Source organism: Colletotrichum phormii, assembly GCF_030913505.1.
Source record: "Colletotrichum phormii strain CBS 102054 chromosome Unknown BDP81scaffold_19, whole genome shotgun sequence".
In the NCBI taxonomy this organism is placed as follows: domain Eukaryota; kingdom Fungi; phylum Ascomycota; class Sordariomycetes; order Glomerellales; family Glomerellaceae; genus Colletotrichum; species Colletotrichum phormii.
In genome coordinates, this window is record NW_026851461.1 from 711,018 (window position 1) to 726,035 (window position 15,018).

Below are 15,018 nucleotides of genomic sequence, written 5' to 3' on the forward strand. Positions count from 1 at the left end.
GGCAAATATCAAGTCAGTCACGTACAGTCGCACTCCTATTGAACACTGGGTGTTAGCGGCTTCCCCTTCAGTCAAGTCAGACCTTGGTATTGAATGTTCACTTACAACCTGCTGGGCAACTGCCTGAGAGGCAAGAAGTCCGAAAAGAGCCAGAACGACAGTAGATGAAGGGAGCTGCATTTTGAGAGGTTTGAGATGCTTGAGATGTTGAATTGGTTTGTTGGATTGGAATGAACTGCGGAGCTATCGATCGTGAGAAGAGCGATTGGCCTTTTATAGTCTTTATGAGTACGCCCAAGGAAGCAATATGAACTCCCTGATTCACAGTAGGATGGAAATTTCATCCCGTCGCCGATGGAGAAGTCCATGTGCCAAGAACCCGATTAATGATCAACTTCGTAGAAAACACGGCCAACTAACATCTCCCGATGGTCGAGCTTCGGTCCCAATGTCAAGGCCAATGCCCGAATCACTGCGCCCAGTTTCAGGCTTTCTATTCAAATAGCTGACACCAAGATGCGCTTCATATACCTAGCAAAGCTTCTTATATGAGATTGCAGGTCGGCTGGGTCAGCGAGTCATAGCGACCCCATATTGCGAACTTTGGCAGCATGGCCCATCCACGACTCAATCTGGGCAGTCCACTTGTACAGCGATTTCTTCAGATGGCCCTCTGTACGATTACCCATACGAATACACGCATAATTTGACGCATATCTTGAGCTATGTTTCTCGGTGTGTGAAGGAAGCGTGACCCACATGCAACTTAGAAGCGGGACCACAGTAATTGCCATGCTGCGAAATCTTTCAGATCTGGTGGCTGCGATCTTCCATGCTTCGAGTGGGGAGTCGACAGTTCATAAAGAGGGAAGAAATAGTTCGCGGCATGATGAAGGTAGGCCAATGTATCGGTGCGATACGTCTGTTACATCTTTACAGGTTGGAAAATTGGAGTCGGTAACCTAGTACGAAGTACTCTGCGTACAGATATCTCCGTCTTGGCAGTTCGTAGATGGATGTTTAGGACGCCAAAATTGAATTACAATGTTGCTGGCCATTCGCCCGTAATATGGATGGCTCCATGACGGCCACTTTGAGGCCTGTTGCACCTTAATCCCCTGTTGAAGCTTAAATCAGATGATTGAACCTAAATGCACAAACCAGACAGGTTGCTGACCTTGAATGTGGAGAAGGTGAGAAGGTGAGAAGGTGAGACCCCTCATACCGAAAAGAACGGCAGGCACACACCTGCAGAGGTTGCTCAGTTTTCTTGCACGTGACACTGACGCCACTCCCGCTTGTCGCGCAGGCCGACTTCACCTTACATCACCAGCCTCATTAGCCTCGTGGAATCGCGCGCCTTTGACTCGATTTCCTCCCATCCGGCATTTTCACCAACACCTCTGCTCTTCACGCGCCGCGATCAACATGTCGACTACCGCACCGGAGACCGCCGAACAGGCGCTCACGGCGCCCAACACGCAAGAGACGACAACCGATGCCGCCGCTGCCCCAGCTGACGCCGCGGCTGTCCCCGAGGCAGTCGCGCCCGGCCCAGAGCCCAAGGCCATCACCCGCAAAGACATGTCTCTCCGCGAGTTCTTGACCAAGATGGACGACTATGCGCCCATTGTATGTCTTCGCAAAAGATTTGTGAGGGAACGAACATGGACTGACAGCTCTCACTTGCTTAGATCCCCGACGCAGTCACGAACTACTACATGACCAAGGCCGGCCTCCCCCCACCACCGCAGACCGACCCGCGCCTGGCGCGCCTGCTCGCTTTAGCAACGCAAAAGTTCATCGCCGATATCTCCGCAGACGCATATCAGTACAGTCGCATCCGCGCCTCCAACTCCAACGCGAATAACCCCATGGGCAACCTCGGTGCCGCGGCGGGATTCCCCATCCCGGGCCAACCCACAGGTCCAGCCGGCGCAAAAGACCAAGGTCGCGGAGGACCCCTCGGTATCCAGAGACCTGGCTACGGCGGCGGTGGACAGGGCGGCAGCCAGAACAGGACCGTTCTCACCATGGAGGACCTCGGCATGGCTGTCGGCGAGTATGGAGTCAACGTCAAGAGAAGTGAGTTTTATCGATAAGGGGGGTTGTCAAAGCAGCCGGGAGCTGCCAAATTATTTATTTTTCTTGGGCTGGTGTACATATACCACGGCGTTGGACGGGCTTGGGTATGGCGTCTATGGGGTTTTACATGACCGGGAGCTTCGGCTTTGGACGAGCACTACATTAGAGGTGCTCGAGAAGTTACACGATATGGATATCCATAAAGCTAGCAGAGGGTCGTCAACGGCACAGGGCCCCAAATTCTTATGCTACAGTATATCGCTGGTATCTTGACAGTGTTGTACAAATGTTTCCTCCACACCTTGACAGAGACGCCATCCGGATGCTGCTTAATTTTCGAAAATCCCAATGACGCCCCACCTTACATCCTGGACCAGATGAAGGGCTTTCTCGTCCTGCCAACAGTTAGCTCCAAGCACCTTGGTATTTTATGCAAGCACCGATTCGACGTACGGTGAGAATTCTCCCAGCTTGTGACCGACCATGTCTTCCGTAATCGTCACGTCAATGTACGCCTTGCCATTGTAGACCTGGAACTTGAGGCCGACAAAGTTGGGCAGGATCGTCGCGGAACGGGCCTGCGTCCGGATGGGCACAACCTTCTGTCCGGGTACGGGGCGTACGATCGGGAGACTATTCGCGTTAAAGCAAGGTCAGATTCGGGGGTTCGATTGAGTGGTGTTCGCGAGGGGAGGGATTCCTTACGGGACGATGTGAGGTCCTATAAACGAGCTGTCAGTTCATCTCTTCAATTCAACAGTATGCGCAACAGATGAATTACTCACCCTTCCACACGGATCGCTTCAGGAGGTGTCGTGTTGGCTGCATTGTCGCAACTCCTTTTACTTGTCTGGGATTGGTAGCTACTTCCTTCAAGTCACTCCTGGGCTGGGCTGTCGCGATGCTGCACGGGAAGAATTTCCGAGCTTCCAGAATTTGGCCGGGTCACGTGGAAAGCCGGTGCTCCCTGCTTCGGATCCGACTCTATTTCCCGGATTGCTGGCTTAGCTAATCACGGCTCACATCACTCAGTTGTAATCTGAACGTTCTCGGCGAACTTCTACAACGGCTTAACTTCACCGAAAAGTTACTAAATTCGATTCCGTCTTCCTTTTAGATGACCTCTACAAATTACTCAAGTCTTGCGTTCATCTGTCAAAATTAGTGAGTATTCTCGAATTGTAACCTTCGCATCATTTGGCGCTGCTTCTCAGCGCATTCTCGGACGGCCGTTCCACACTGTTGCAGACGGCAACGGTGACGGTAAAGCAGGTCAGAGCGATCAGTCAACTTGTTTCCTCGACAGCGAACTCTGTTGAAACGACTCAGTTCAAAGTTTGTCGGTATTGCAGCACCCAAGGATCCCCCTGTTGGCCGACAATTCCCAAAGTCTACTGAGAAAGGTTCCGCAGGCCACAAATCTAATAATTCTAGGCTGCACGGCTTGTTCCCCTGATCTCATGCCTCTTATATCACGTCATTGCACCGGAAGCATTCTCCTTTTTCTGCCAGCCGCCTCCTTGGGTAGTCACATCCTCTATTCGTAACCTTCTCGCGCCGTCGTCCCGAGTTCGCGGCTCAGTTTGGCCCCCTCGCAGCTCTCAAGTTCCACCTTGATGATCATTGTGGGGTTTGGCGATCCCTTAATTCCAGGTGCCAGTGACCACGCGGAGGGTATTCCCCCGGCGACTTGAAACAACCAACTTTATTTCCCCCCTTTGGGACCAACGACACCTCAAAGCCTCTTAGCGAGCCGCAAGTCCGAGTTGCCAGTCACTGTCAGCCTCTTTCTGTCTGCTGTTAGCCTGTTGTGTCGCACTTTGCTTTTCTTGTCTCTCATGCCGGCACTTGTCACCCGCGGGAAATTTGCGCAAATACCGGAGCATGTCACCCTCCGCCACTCAACTGCCTGCCAGATTGTCCCAGATCCCCCTCGGTGATGATGCCGTATATCCAAACAGTTCAGACTAAACCTGCGCGCAATCTAACCCAGGCGGCAAACAAAAGCCCCCCTCCCCCGACGTCACGACAGTACGAAGCAGCCGCATTTCTCAGCGCTCTCGGCATCAACGTGACCACGAACCACAGTCTGGCGTCTGCAAGGTCCAAGGAGGTCCAGCACTAGGAGGTCCAGGTCCCGAGATCGTGCTCTTCCCTGCCGGGACTACCCCACACGGCACATCATCCATGCCAAGCAAGCTTAGTTTGGTGAGGCTCGCCGCTTCCACGGGCTCCAGAGTGTCCAGACTATACTTTGAGAAGCAAAGTGATCGGCCCCCTTTGTTGATTGCGTTCCCTCTTTTCCCACAAATCGTGTGGTGTTTTGACTTTATACATGGGACGGAGCAAGGGACTCTGTCATGATATTGTAGGGGGGTGACCTGGTGATTCTCCTCCAAAGGTTCGCAACAGGCAACTTTTCCTGTCGACAGTCCACTATGCGCCGGTACCGTTCTTTGCCATCCCGTCCCACCCCCCTGAACTGTAAACGAGAGACGGAAGAAGGAGGGGACGAAAGAGGTGACGAAAGAGAGGAGAGACAGAGGGTCCCGGCCACGAGGATATAAAGTCTGCCATGCCTCGGAGCCACTCTGGGGTTGGTCTTGGCTTTTGCTTGGACTGCATCCGACCTTTTTACCTTCTTTTCTAGTCTAACCCTTTTCGTTCCTTTCTTCGATCAAGAATCATGAAGTTTTCCAACATTGCTCTCGGAGCTGCGTCCGTCGCATCGGTCCTGGCGGCCCCCATCGACGGCGCCAAGGAGAAGCGCGCCGACAAGTTCCTCTTCACCGGTGTCAACGAGAGCGGCGGCGAGTTCGGTCAGGGTACCCTCCCTGGACAGCTGGGCAAGACGTACACATGGCCTGACAAGACTGCCATTGATGTAAGAGTGGTTTCGAAACGATGAAGCGGTATGGCAGCTGACTGTTGGTTGGTAGACCCTGAGAGCCCAGGGCCTCAACACTTTCCGTATCGGAACGATGATGGAGCGTATCATTCCCGACAAGTTGACTGGCACGATCAACGAGGCCTACTTCTCTGACCTTGAGGATGTAAGTCTTGAGGCCGGTAGATGATAGAAATACGCATGCTAACCCTTTTGACTGCAGCTCGTCAAGGATGTCACCTCCAAGGGCTCCTACGCCGTCATCGACCCCCACAACTATGGCCGCTACTACGGCAACATCATCACCAGCTCCGCCGACTTTGGTGCGTGGTGGAAGACGGTCGCCGCCCGTTTCAAGGACAACGACAAGGTCATCTTTGACACCAACAACGAGTACCACGACATGGACAACACGCTCGTCCACGATCTGAACCAGGCCGCCATCACCAACATCCGCGCGGCGGGCGCCACGAAGCAGAACATCTTCATCGAGGGCAACTCGTACTCTGGTGCGTGGCACTGGATCGAGAGCGGCTCCGGCGATGCTCTCAAGAACCTCACGGACCCGTCCGACTCGACCGGCAAGCTTCTCTTCTACGAGATGCACCAATACCTCGACACGGACGGCTCCGGCACCAACGAAGCCTGCGTCAGCAGCACCATTGGCGCCGAGCGTCTGGCTGTCGCCACCCAGTGGCTCAAGGATAACAACAAGCAGGGCGTTCTCGGCGAGATTGGCGCCGGTGTCAACACTCAGTGCGAGACTGCTGTCAAGGGTGCCCTCCAGCACCTTGCGGACAACTCTGAGCAGTGGAGAGGTGTAAGTATTTTATTCTCAAAGGTTTCTCCTGGTTTGAACACCGCTAACATCGGAATTACAGGTTCTCTGGTGGGCTGCTGGACCGTGGTGGGCGGACTACATGTACTCCATGGAGCCTACGACTGGAAAGGCGTACGGAACATACCTCCCGATCCTCAAGAGCTTCATCTGAGGCTATTCCGGGGCATCGGAGTGGATACGTACCCTTTATGGAGTGCGCATCGGCGGAAGTGGAACGTGCGGCCGGCGCCACGTGATATCCATGGCGGTGCCGTTGCCGGAAGACTCAGCTACCTTAGTGCCTGTCCGTGGACATGGGTGCTGCTGTCCGATGATATTCTTAATGTAGATATTGATCGTGGGTATCCTGGCCCCTGTTGTACATATCTGGAATATCAAAAGCCCAGTTTTCACTCGTTTTGCCATTGCAATTCTGGTGATCCAGGTGTAGTTGTGGATTTGTGACTTTTGCTACGACAACTGATAATTGCGACCATTTAGAGCAAGGTAATTGTCAACCACGAAGCGATAGGTGAGATATCTCTGGTGCTAGTGTTGGTCTATCAGCGATGCATGACCAAATCTCAGCTGTAAGATGAGGCAAAATGGTAGCTGTCTCAATTAGGCAGGTGGTGGATATGTCTGACAGGATTCCCCACGTTGCAATTTACGAACGTGTCCTCTGTTGGCGTCGCAACTTGCAAGTCTCCCAGTCCGAGTCTCCGGCAAGAGCCCGCAACTTGCAAGAGCCTCCGATTTCGATGGGAACCCAAGAGCGGACGCGGGGAGTCGGACTTGCTACTGTCAAGACTCAGTGGCGTTTTCTCCAAGTTCCCAGCCACTGGATGCGTGGCATGTTGCCTTGGGCAGTCAGTCTGTCGTGTTAGTCTAAGCATCTTTGCTTAGCTGCAGACAACTCAAGAGTTGCAATGTGCCGTCTGGCATCATGTGCTTCAACGGAGACAATAGAGATACAGCACTAATAGACAGATTGATGTCAATAGGACAACATTGTCGGAGAAACAGATACCAAGCCGTGTGATAAAGTTGAGGCTCCTTTTCGCATCACTATCCGTATGGGCTATGGATAAGGTACAGGCAGCACACGCATGCGCAGACACCCTTGCACGACCCCGAAATGAAGACCAAAAAGAGTGCAGCGGAATGCTACAGAAACTGAGAGAGCTTTGGACTAAAAATTGTGCCATTTTGCAATTCGCCATCCCGTAGGCCGCTGGACCCCGAATCGGACCGCTAAGTCCACTGACCACCTAGGTACCTACCTTACTGAGGAGACACCCACCTTGACTGCCGTGGTGCACAGCTAAAAGGTACCTTGTCCAGGTACCTCCACCCCCAGCCAGGCCCAAAGGAACCAACCAACCCACCGGACGGGCGCCGTTTCGACCACCTCACCCTCTCCGAGTTTCTTCCCCATCGCCCCCCCAAAAGACGCCCTCGCCCTCACGCGCTAGACCATTCAAAAACTCGCCAACTCCACGCCGCGCCGTCTTCGCCTCTACATCCTGCCAGCCTCCTCTTCCTGTTATCCTCTTAATAAACCAACCAGCCCTCTCTCTCTCCCTCGCAACCTCGAGGTTCTTCGCCGCCCTCGTCCTCCTTTCCAATCCCTCTCAATCAAACTCCATCAGCTCCCGTCGCAAACCGCCAAAATGGTCAGCCCTCAGATGTACGTTACCTATCCTCCGTTTGCCTTTGTCGCACCGAATCGCATTGCAAATCTCTGATTTCAATGTTTTCTTCCGCGCCTACAACAAAAGACGAATACCTAACTGACAATGCTTCAGCACCAACCTGATCATCATGCTAGGCATGGTGCAGGTCTCCCGCAAGGTCCCCTTCGAAGACCCCAATGTCCTGAACATGTGCCGCGCCGGTTACATTGCCAGCAACATCATCATCGCCATCATCTACCTTTACGTCCAGGCCCAGATCAACAAGAAGAAGGGTGCGTTGCTATATCATCTTGGAGGTTGCTGGAGCAGTCGCTGACAGATAACAGACCTCACCACCCTCAAGTACGTCGAGCCCCCAGCGATGGGCTCCGCCGAGGAGGGCAAGCTCGTCACCACCACCATCCACGCCTACGACACCACTCAGCTCCGCCAGGCCTTCCGTTCCCAGGCCATGGGTATCGCCATGATGGCATTCATGCACATCTACATGAAGTACACCAACCCCCTCCTGATCCAGTCCATCATCCCCCTCAAGAGCGCCCTTGAGAGCAACCTCGTCAAGATCCACGTCTTTGGCCAACCCGCCGCCGGTGACCTCAAGCGCCCCTTCAAGGCTCCCGCCAGCTTCATGCAGGGTCTCCAGAGCGGCCCCGCCGCCAGCGACAAGAAGGCCATTGAGACTGCCGAGCGTGCCGGCCGCGGTGGTGCCAAGGAGGAGTAAATGTCTGCTCGCTATCGTCGCCCGTCGTAGTTGGTATTTGGGGGAAACCGGACAGTCGGACAGTGAACAAAATATAAAATCAAAAAGGAGGGCATCATTGGTTATACAGGAGATGTTTTCGGTTGCAATCAAGGGGCGGTGATATCTTCCCGTACCTACCTGGAGGCAATAAGAGGATACGCTGGCACGAATGGAAAGTAGATTTCCAACACCATGCGATCCTCTCGAAATTGGAGTGGCAAACTCGTCGCGTAGATGCTTAGTCTCGTCAAGATACAGTTCAGTAATCCGCACTCTGTTCGTTTTCACACCATTTCCACCATGACAACTTCTCCTTAATCCGACATCAAACCCCATAGTATCTCTATTTTAGCTCCATTTCGTACGAGTCTGACAGCTCCGGCTCCGCCACTTCCGCCTCCAGTCCCTCTCCTGCCACTTCGGTGTGGCTCGCTCGGTCGCAGCGGCAAGGCACGTGCGTTCGCGACTCCGTTAAGTACTTTCTTAGTAGTGACATAATTGTTCCCTCCAAAAAGTTGCCCCTCCGCGCGCACGCATCTTCACGTCTCCCACTTACAACCTCCATAGCCAACTTTCTGTCTACAACACCACGACGCTCTAGATATTTCGAATCGCTTCCAGACCGACGATCGCCATGGTTCGCCCGTCAACACCACCGCCAAACCCGGCAGCGGCGCCGCTGCCCGCCAGGACCCCTCCAACACCGGCAGCAATCCGTCGCATGGTGAGTGAACGCTTCCTCGAGCCTCGATTTTTCTCGGATTCCCAGGACTAAACGAATTGCCCTCCGCAGGAAGAATCTCGCCTCAAAGCAAAAGCAATCCGCGACCGCCGCGACGCCGAACTCGCCGCCTCGGGCGCAATCCCGACCCCCAAAACCGCATCGGGCTTCGTAGCCACCAATGAAGTCCACATCACCAACGCAGGCGCCTCCCAAGCGACAGACCTCTCCCGCAAACGCCCACACTCGTCCATCTCTACGACAAATCCTGCGGCAGCCACAGGCGCAGAATCACATCCATCAACGAACCGCGATGCCCGCGACACAAACGCCGCCCCGCGCCCGGCGCGCAACTTTGCCAAATTCGTCGACTACAACATGTCCGCCATGACAGACACAAAAGGCGGCTTCCTCACCGCAGAAGACGACCCGCACAACACGGCCCTCGTGCCCAAAGTAAAACCCGGCGGCCCGCCCCAGGAAGAGAAACCAAAAGGCATGACCTCGCAGGAATGGGAACGGCTCCAGCTCCTCAAGAAACTCCGCCGGCAGAAAGCAGGACCCTTTGAGCCGGGCCTCAGCGTCCTCGCCGACGCCACCATGCGCAAAAAGTGCGCCGACTGCTCCTCGTACGAAATCGACTTTGCCTGGAACGAGATTTTCGGCATCCAGGTCTGCAACGTCTGCAAGGACAAGTTTCCCGAAAAGTACTCGCTCCTCACAAAGACGGAGTGTAAAGAGGACTACCTCCTCACCGACGAGGAACTCAAAGACGCCGACCTCCTCCCCCACCTCTCGCGACCCAACCCGCACAAGTCGCACTGGCACGACATGATGCTGTTCCTCCGCTTACAAGTGGAAGAATACGCCTTCACCACGAAATGGGGGTCCGCAGAGAACCTCGACGCGGAGTTTGCAAAGCGCGAGGCCGACAAGAAGAGGCGCAAGGAAGCCAAGTTTAGGGACAAACTCAACGATCTCAAGCGCAAGACCAGGACCGAGGCCATCCGCAGACAGCAGGCCACCACGGCCGCCGGCGCGGGGCCGAGAAAGTTTGGAGACTCTGTCGGTGGCGGGAAGCACGTTCACGATTGGGGTCGAGCGGTTGAAAACGAGGAGGGCATGACGGTGAAGAAATGCAACGGATGCGGCATGGAAGTCGAGGAGTTGGAATTCTAGCACAACGTGCTTGGTGTCATTTAGCAAGACCTTCCTTCCTTTCATAGCAGCGACGGCAACCTTGATTTTCATGACAATTAGTCTTAATACCCAAAATCATACAATCATCTATTCTCTTCACCCGTTAAAAAGCTATGTACGAAGAAAACCGAGACCGCTGTCCAGAGTCCACTAAACAACAGCAAGGAAAGGGGGGGGGGGGGGGGTTGGGTTGGGTTGATTTGGTTTAGTTCGGTTTGGTGAAGTGTGAGTGAGGGTATCGACGTGTGATGAACAATAATGATGCCCCAGTACAGTATTACAACAGAACGCGGATCGGCCGCGCCAGTCCACGCACGCCCCTTATCCTATTCCATTCATCCCCTCGTTTTCTGTTTCTTCTCTATTCGGCCCGCGAGCCCACTGCTGCAGCCAAAATGCCCCGAGAGTCTTATACTTCATGCCCAAAAAAACAAGTTGAAAAGAAAAACGTCCCAAAACACCCACTTCTTCTTCTCTCATGCCTGGACACAATCAGCTCGGAGAGCAGGCCATCTTTTCAGACATCCATCCCATAGTAAGTAATGACCCAAAGACGACGCCATTTCAACGGACGCTATGCTGGTGCTGTTGTTGTATATTTTCTTCCCTCCCTGTCCCTCTCTCTTTCTCTCTTTCGGCCGACACCTCCGCCGTCTACCGCGCAAACACCTTGACCACGCCATCTCCACCACCGCTAACAACCCACTTGCCGTCTTGACTCCAAACGACGGAGCAGACGCCTTCGCCGCGCATGATGCGGTGACTCGTAATCTCCTGCGTGCAGGATCGCTTCTCGAGACTCCAGAATCGCAACGAGGCATCGTGCCCTGCGCTGACAAGCTCGCGGCCGTCTGGACTGAGTGAAAGGCCCGAAATCGATGCCGGGTGTGCCAGCATGTTGTAGGTACATTGGCCTGGGCATTCAATCAGCATTTCATCTTCGCACGCGTTCGACTTTCGTGACTTACCGCTGTTGGCATCGAAGAAGCGGACGAACCGGTCCTCGTGTCCAGAGATAATGACGCCCTCAACTCCAGATCCTGCCATGGATCTGCCTCCTCCACCGGTTGGCCCACCGCCGGCACTGCTGTCTTCTTCGGACAATCCGCCCTGAGGCGGCTCCAAACCGACAGTTGTCGCAACGACAGCATTGACACTGGTGTTGATTGAACTGTCATATGTCTCAGAGCTGTCCATTGTACCAGTCTGTTCACCTGTCCGGGTATCGTAGACGAGAATGGCTGCGTCGGAGTAAGACACGACAAATGTGTCACCGCTAGGGCTGAGGGAAGTGATGCATGTAGGGCTAGCGTCAGAGCCATCCGGCCTCTTAATGTTGTGGACGAGCGTGTGGTTGAAGGGAGAGCTCGATGCCATATTGGGCTGCGGAGTGCTCGAGAAAGCACTTCCAGAGCTCATCGAATTACCGCGGATGCGGCCTCTGCTGCCCGTTGGACCGGCTCTGTTCGTTCCCGGCTGAGGCGAGGTCAACTGAGGTGGTGCACTAACGGACCACAAACGGACAGATCCATCGGCGCCGCCAGATACGAGCAGGATGCGATCGGGGCTTCCATACTGGCTGTTCTGGCCAAAGACAGCGCCAAGCGTTGTCGGCAGCACGCACAACGCCCAGACGGCGTCAGTGTGGCCCTCGAGGGTAGCCTTGGGGTCGACTCTTCCACGTTCCCATACCCTGATGGTGGCGTCCTGACCACCGGAAAAGATCCAGCCGTCACCTTGGGCGCGGCCACCGGTGGAGAAGTTTGGCGAGGGCGACCAGGATGTCAAACAGAGCACGCCTCCGGCGTGGCCACGATGAGAGAAGTTAGCTGTCACGTCGAGATCTGACGCAGCATTGGTCTGGCCGTGGTTGTCGGCACGGGGAATGTGGAACCGCTTGATCATGCCATCATCGCCTGCTGTGCAGATCTCGGGTTCTCCAGGGCTGCCACCGCCAGAGAAGATAACGGTGCGTACGGTGTCCAGATGGCCTCGCAGTCCGAAGCGCAATTTGAAGTTGCCCGTCTCTGCCTTTTGAGCAGCCGAATTCAATGACAGCTCATGGTCTGCACTGCGTCTACGCGACATTGATCCTTTGCGGCGATGAGAGCTCGGTCCACGGTTGGGCGACTTTGGGAGGTTGTCTGCAGTGGGAAATGCGTCGGTATCGGGCCTGTTGGTGATGTGTTGTAGAGATTGCGACGAGTTGCCATCAGCGAATGATCCGTCGGAGAAATCCCAACCGTCGGTCTCAGGAGCAGGTCGGCTAGGTTGAGACTCTTCCGTTGATTCAACGCTACTGATGGACTCAACGGCATGGCTAGGTCGTTGCATGTTGTCGTCGAGCATACGGCCAGTCGCCGACATTGGCTGAGGCCATTCGGTGCCAGCGGCGTACATGACAGGAGGTGCAGGCTCCTGGGCCGGGGGTGGAATTTGCTGTTGGTGGTGCTGTTGCTGTGGTTGATGATGCTGCTGCTGTTGTTGTTGCTGTTCGACAGGTTTGACTTGGAAACTCGTTGGTTGACTTCGCTGCATCGGGGGTGCATGGTTGGGAGCGGGAGGTGGGCGGTTGGCTTCGCGGACGTGGTTTTGCGGCACAAGAGACGATGAAGCAAAGGGGAAGGGCGGCTCCTGGAATGGCTTACCGCCAGGTACGCCAAACGGCTCGCCTTCGCGCAAGTCTTCGAGTATCGGGAGAGGGGGTGAATCTCGTGGGGGTAGAGGATTCGCCGGGGTAATCATCAGATAGGTGAACTCAGCCTGGCACTGGTCCAGGAAAGACTTGAGGTCGGCCCGTTGCGATTCATCGTCGGCTTTATCCACGTCGAGTTCGCCACCATGGGCATCGTATGGTTTCTTGGAGGAAGCTGCATGACACTGTTAGCTGATGCTCCATCATGGATAGAGGCGAGGACTCAAAACTCACGTCGGAGCTTCTCCTGGATCAGGGCAGCGCGATCCTTTTCGGCCTTTACAGCATCGGCACCCGCTTTGGCACCTCCCTTCAGCTGTGTAGCCTGGTCTTTAACCTTCTTTTCGAGAATGGCGACGTATTTCTTAAGTGCCTTTTGAGTTGCGTCGGCCCTTCTCGCCTGGCCTTCGAGGGAAGCTATCCTCGCCTTCATCTCCTGGCGGTCAATCTCCCAAGCATTCCTGTCCCGCTCGTGACGGTGCCATTCGGTTTGGAGGAAGCGCATAACACCTGAGACGCATCGAAGTCAGTACAAAAGAACGAAGGTATTCCACGATCGCGTAAAGCAACATACCCTGCAGCGTATACTCGGTCGCATGAGGCTGGTTGCCGCCGTTGCCCTGCATCGCGCCGCCCATTTCGTTTCCTCCAGGCCCGCCCATGCCGTTGCCTACGTTCGACCCCATACCCGGAACCACCTGCCAGCTCATACGCGCACAAGGGGGGACTGGTCCCCAACGGGCAGCTCAGCACTGCTGTCAAATGTGGGAGGGGGTTGATGTGAGGTGCAGAAATCGTCTCGTCGGTAGTCGTCAAGCCGTCGGGATGGGTTCTTTCTCTCGGATCGTCCCGCTAGGTGCAGCAGTCTGCGCGCCTTTGTATCGTCTCGAGGTGATGACGGTGCGTCGTCGTTACATCAAACGAGAAAATGTCAAAGGTATCGGCGGCGACTCGTCGAGGAGCTGGCGCAGCGGTCTTTGCCGTCGTGGTCGTCGTGTCGTGTCGTCGTGAGGTGTGGAAAAGGTGGTCGTTAATCCAAATCCAGGTCCAAAGCCCCTAAAGCGGTGGTCGGAGCTGTGCTTGTGCTGTTGGCGTTGGCACCCCTGGTCAATTCAATTGGAGCTCTCTGCCCGTCTGTCGCGTCGGCGTCTGTCCGTATCTGTACTCTGGACGGTCGGGTGCACCTGAGAATGCTGAGGTAAGGTACTTTGGAGTGAAAGAGTCGATGTACCTCGCTGCAAGTCGGAAGTACACTTTGTCAAACGCAATTGGCCGAGTCGAAGGGGCGGAGAAACTACGTGTTGGATGGCTACGTTTTAATGCAATGCAGTAGGAGCTATTCCCCCAAGAATAGAAGAATGGAAACTTTGGTATGATGAAAAATGGCACCTTGGCTATAGAGGTGACAGCAGAGATTTCGGCGTCACTTCACTTGAAATTGGCTCGCTGTTGAAGTAGGTTAAGGTACCCAAGGTTGGTTCCAGTTGCTTTTCTCGTGAAAGACAATGGAACCTAAGCACCAACAAACAGCAGGAGCGAGAGCCAGCAGTCGCTGCCCACCTCAGGTGCTTCTCTCTCCCGTCACCTGTGACCTGTCTGGCTTTGAGGTTCCTTCCTCTGTTCAAACTTCAAGGTAGGTGGGTACGTACCTGACTTTACTGGCTCCTGCGGCCACGGGGCAGGCGCTGTGCTGTGCTGTGTGACTCGAGCTTTCCCCCCAAAAAAAACTTGAGCACAGGTGTCCTGCTCTTGCCGCCAGCCACTTGTCCAATCAGACATCGTCCAAGAGGGTATGAGGCTGTCAGGCATCAGGCCCTGCAAACATGCAAGGTTCTGCCGTCTCTTCAGGGGCACAGGCCACATTGCTGCATCTTGAGGATTATGTAACACATTGAACCTGGTCCTGATACGCCTTCTTATCTGAGGTGCGGATAAGGTAGTCTGCTACCGCATGCTTCCATTGCTTCCATAAGGTAGAGACAACAAGGACAAGCTTGACTCCTCACATCCTCAAAGTCTAGGTGTCCGATGGACCTGGGTTGAAAATGCCGGTGTGTTTGGACTGATTCAGTATCCAAGCCAGACCAGTCTCCGCGTCGTGGCAAGCAAACACCCTTACACTCCATTTCACCTCTCATCATGTACAGTCACACAACCAATACACCAAGCTA

At 54.6% G+C, this 15,018-nt stretch overlaps 7 protein-coding genes across 7 annotated transcripts; 4 read left to right on the forward strand and 3 right to left on the reverse strand.

The window, feature by feature from the left end:
• Positions 1-173: 173 nt before the first annotated feature.
• Positions 174-1,181, reverse strand: BDP81DRAFT_435405 (uncharacterized protein). Its single transcript, XM_060591046.1, has one exon. The coding sequence runs from the start codon at positions 792-794 to the stop codon at positions 579-581; it is 216 nt and encodes a 71-aa protein (XP_060441760.1). The 5' UTR covers positions 795-1,181; the 3' UTR covers positions 174-578.
• A 247-nt stretch (positions 1,182-1,428) lies between these two features.
• On the forward strand, positions 1,429-2,102 carry BDP81DRAFT_327243 (transcription initiation factor TFIID 23-30kDa subunit; the record flags this gene model as incomplete). Its single annotated transcript, XM_060585125.1, has 2 exons — positions 1,429-1,632; positions 1,695-2,102. The coding sequence occupies 2 exons, from the start codon at positions 1,429-1,431 to the stop codon at positions 2,100-2,102; spliced, it is 612 nt and encodes a 203-aa protein (XP_060441761.1).
• A 172-nt stretch (positions 2,103-2,274) lies between these two features.
• BDP81DRAFT_77098 (37S ribosomal protein S19) lies at positions 2,275-3,035 on the reverse strand. The gene is made up of 4 exons (XM_060596259.1): positions 2,871-3,035; positions 2,791-2,806; positions 2,539-2,718; positions 2,275-2,480 (listed from the first exon to the last, which is right to left on the reverse strand). Exons 1-4 carry the CDS (start codon positions 2,911-2,913, stop codon positions 2,447-2,449), a joined length of 273 nt encoding a protein of 90 aa, XP_060441762.1. The 5' UTR covers positions 2,914-3,035; the 3' UTR covers positions 2,275-2,446.
• Positions 3,036-4,771: 1,736 nt separating this feature from the next.
• On the forward strand, positions 4,772-5,964 carry BDP81DRAFT_397544 (cellulase; the record flags this gene model as incomplete). The annotated part of the gene is made up of 4 exons (XM_060588334.1): positions 4,772-4,969; positions 5,025-5,138; positions 5,196-5,792; positions 5,854-5,964. The coding sequence occupies 4 exons, from the start codon at positions 4,772-4,774 to the stop codon at positions 5,962-5,964; spliced, it is 1,020 nt and encodes a 339-aa protein (XP_060441763.1).
• A 1,272-nt stretch (positions 5,965-7,236) lies between these two features.
• On the forward strand, positions 7,237-8,637 carry BDP81DRAFT_381044 (phosphate transporter). Its single transcript, XM_060586865.1, has 3 exons — positions 7,237-7,482; positions 7,601-7,761; positions 7,816-8,637. The coding sequence occupies exons 1-3, from the start codon at positions 7,466-7,468 to the stop codon at positions 8,208-8,210; spliced, it is 573 nt and encodes a 190-aa protein (XP_060441764.1). The 5' UTR covers positions 7,237-7,465; the 3' UTR covers positions 8,211-8,637.
• A 139-nt stretch (positions 8,638-8,776) lies between these two features.
• Positions 8,777-10,337, forward strand: BDP81DRAFT_435411 (DNA repair protein). Its single transcript, XM_060591047.1, has 2 exons — positions 8,777-8,955; positions 9,025-10,337. The coding sequence occupies exons 1-2, from the start codon at positions 8,866-8,868 to the stop codon at positions 10,129-10,131; spliced, it is 1,197 nt and encodes a 398-aa protein (XP_060441765.1). The 5' UTR covers positions 8,777-8,865; the 3' UTR covers positions 10,132-10,337.
• Positions 10,338-10,806: 469 nt separating this feature from the next.
• On the reverse strand, positions 10,807-13,485 carry BDP81DRAFT_452724 (WD domain-containing protein; the record flags this gene model as incomplete). Its single annotated transcript, XM_060592769.1, has 4 exons — positions 10,807-11,066; positions 11,121-13,022; positions 13,082-13,357; positions 13,422-13,485. 4 exons carry the CDS (start codon positions 13,483-13,485, stop codon positions 10,807-10,809), a joined length of 2,502 nt encoding a protein of 833 aa, XP_060441766.1.
• Positions 13,486-15,018: the final 1,533 nt, after the last annotated feature.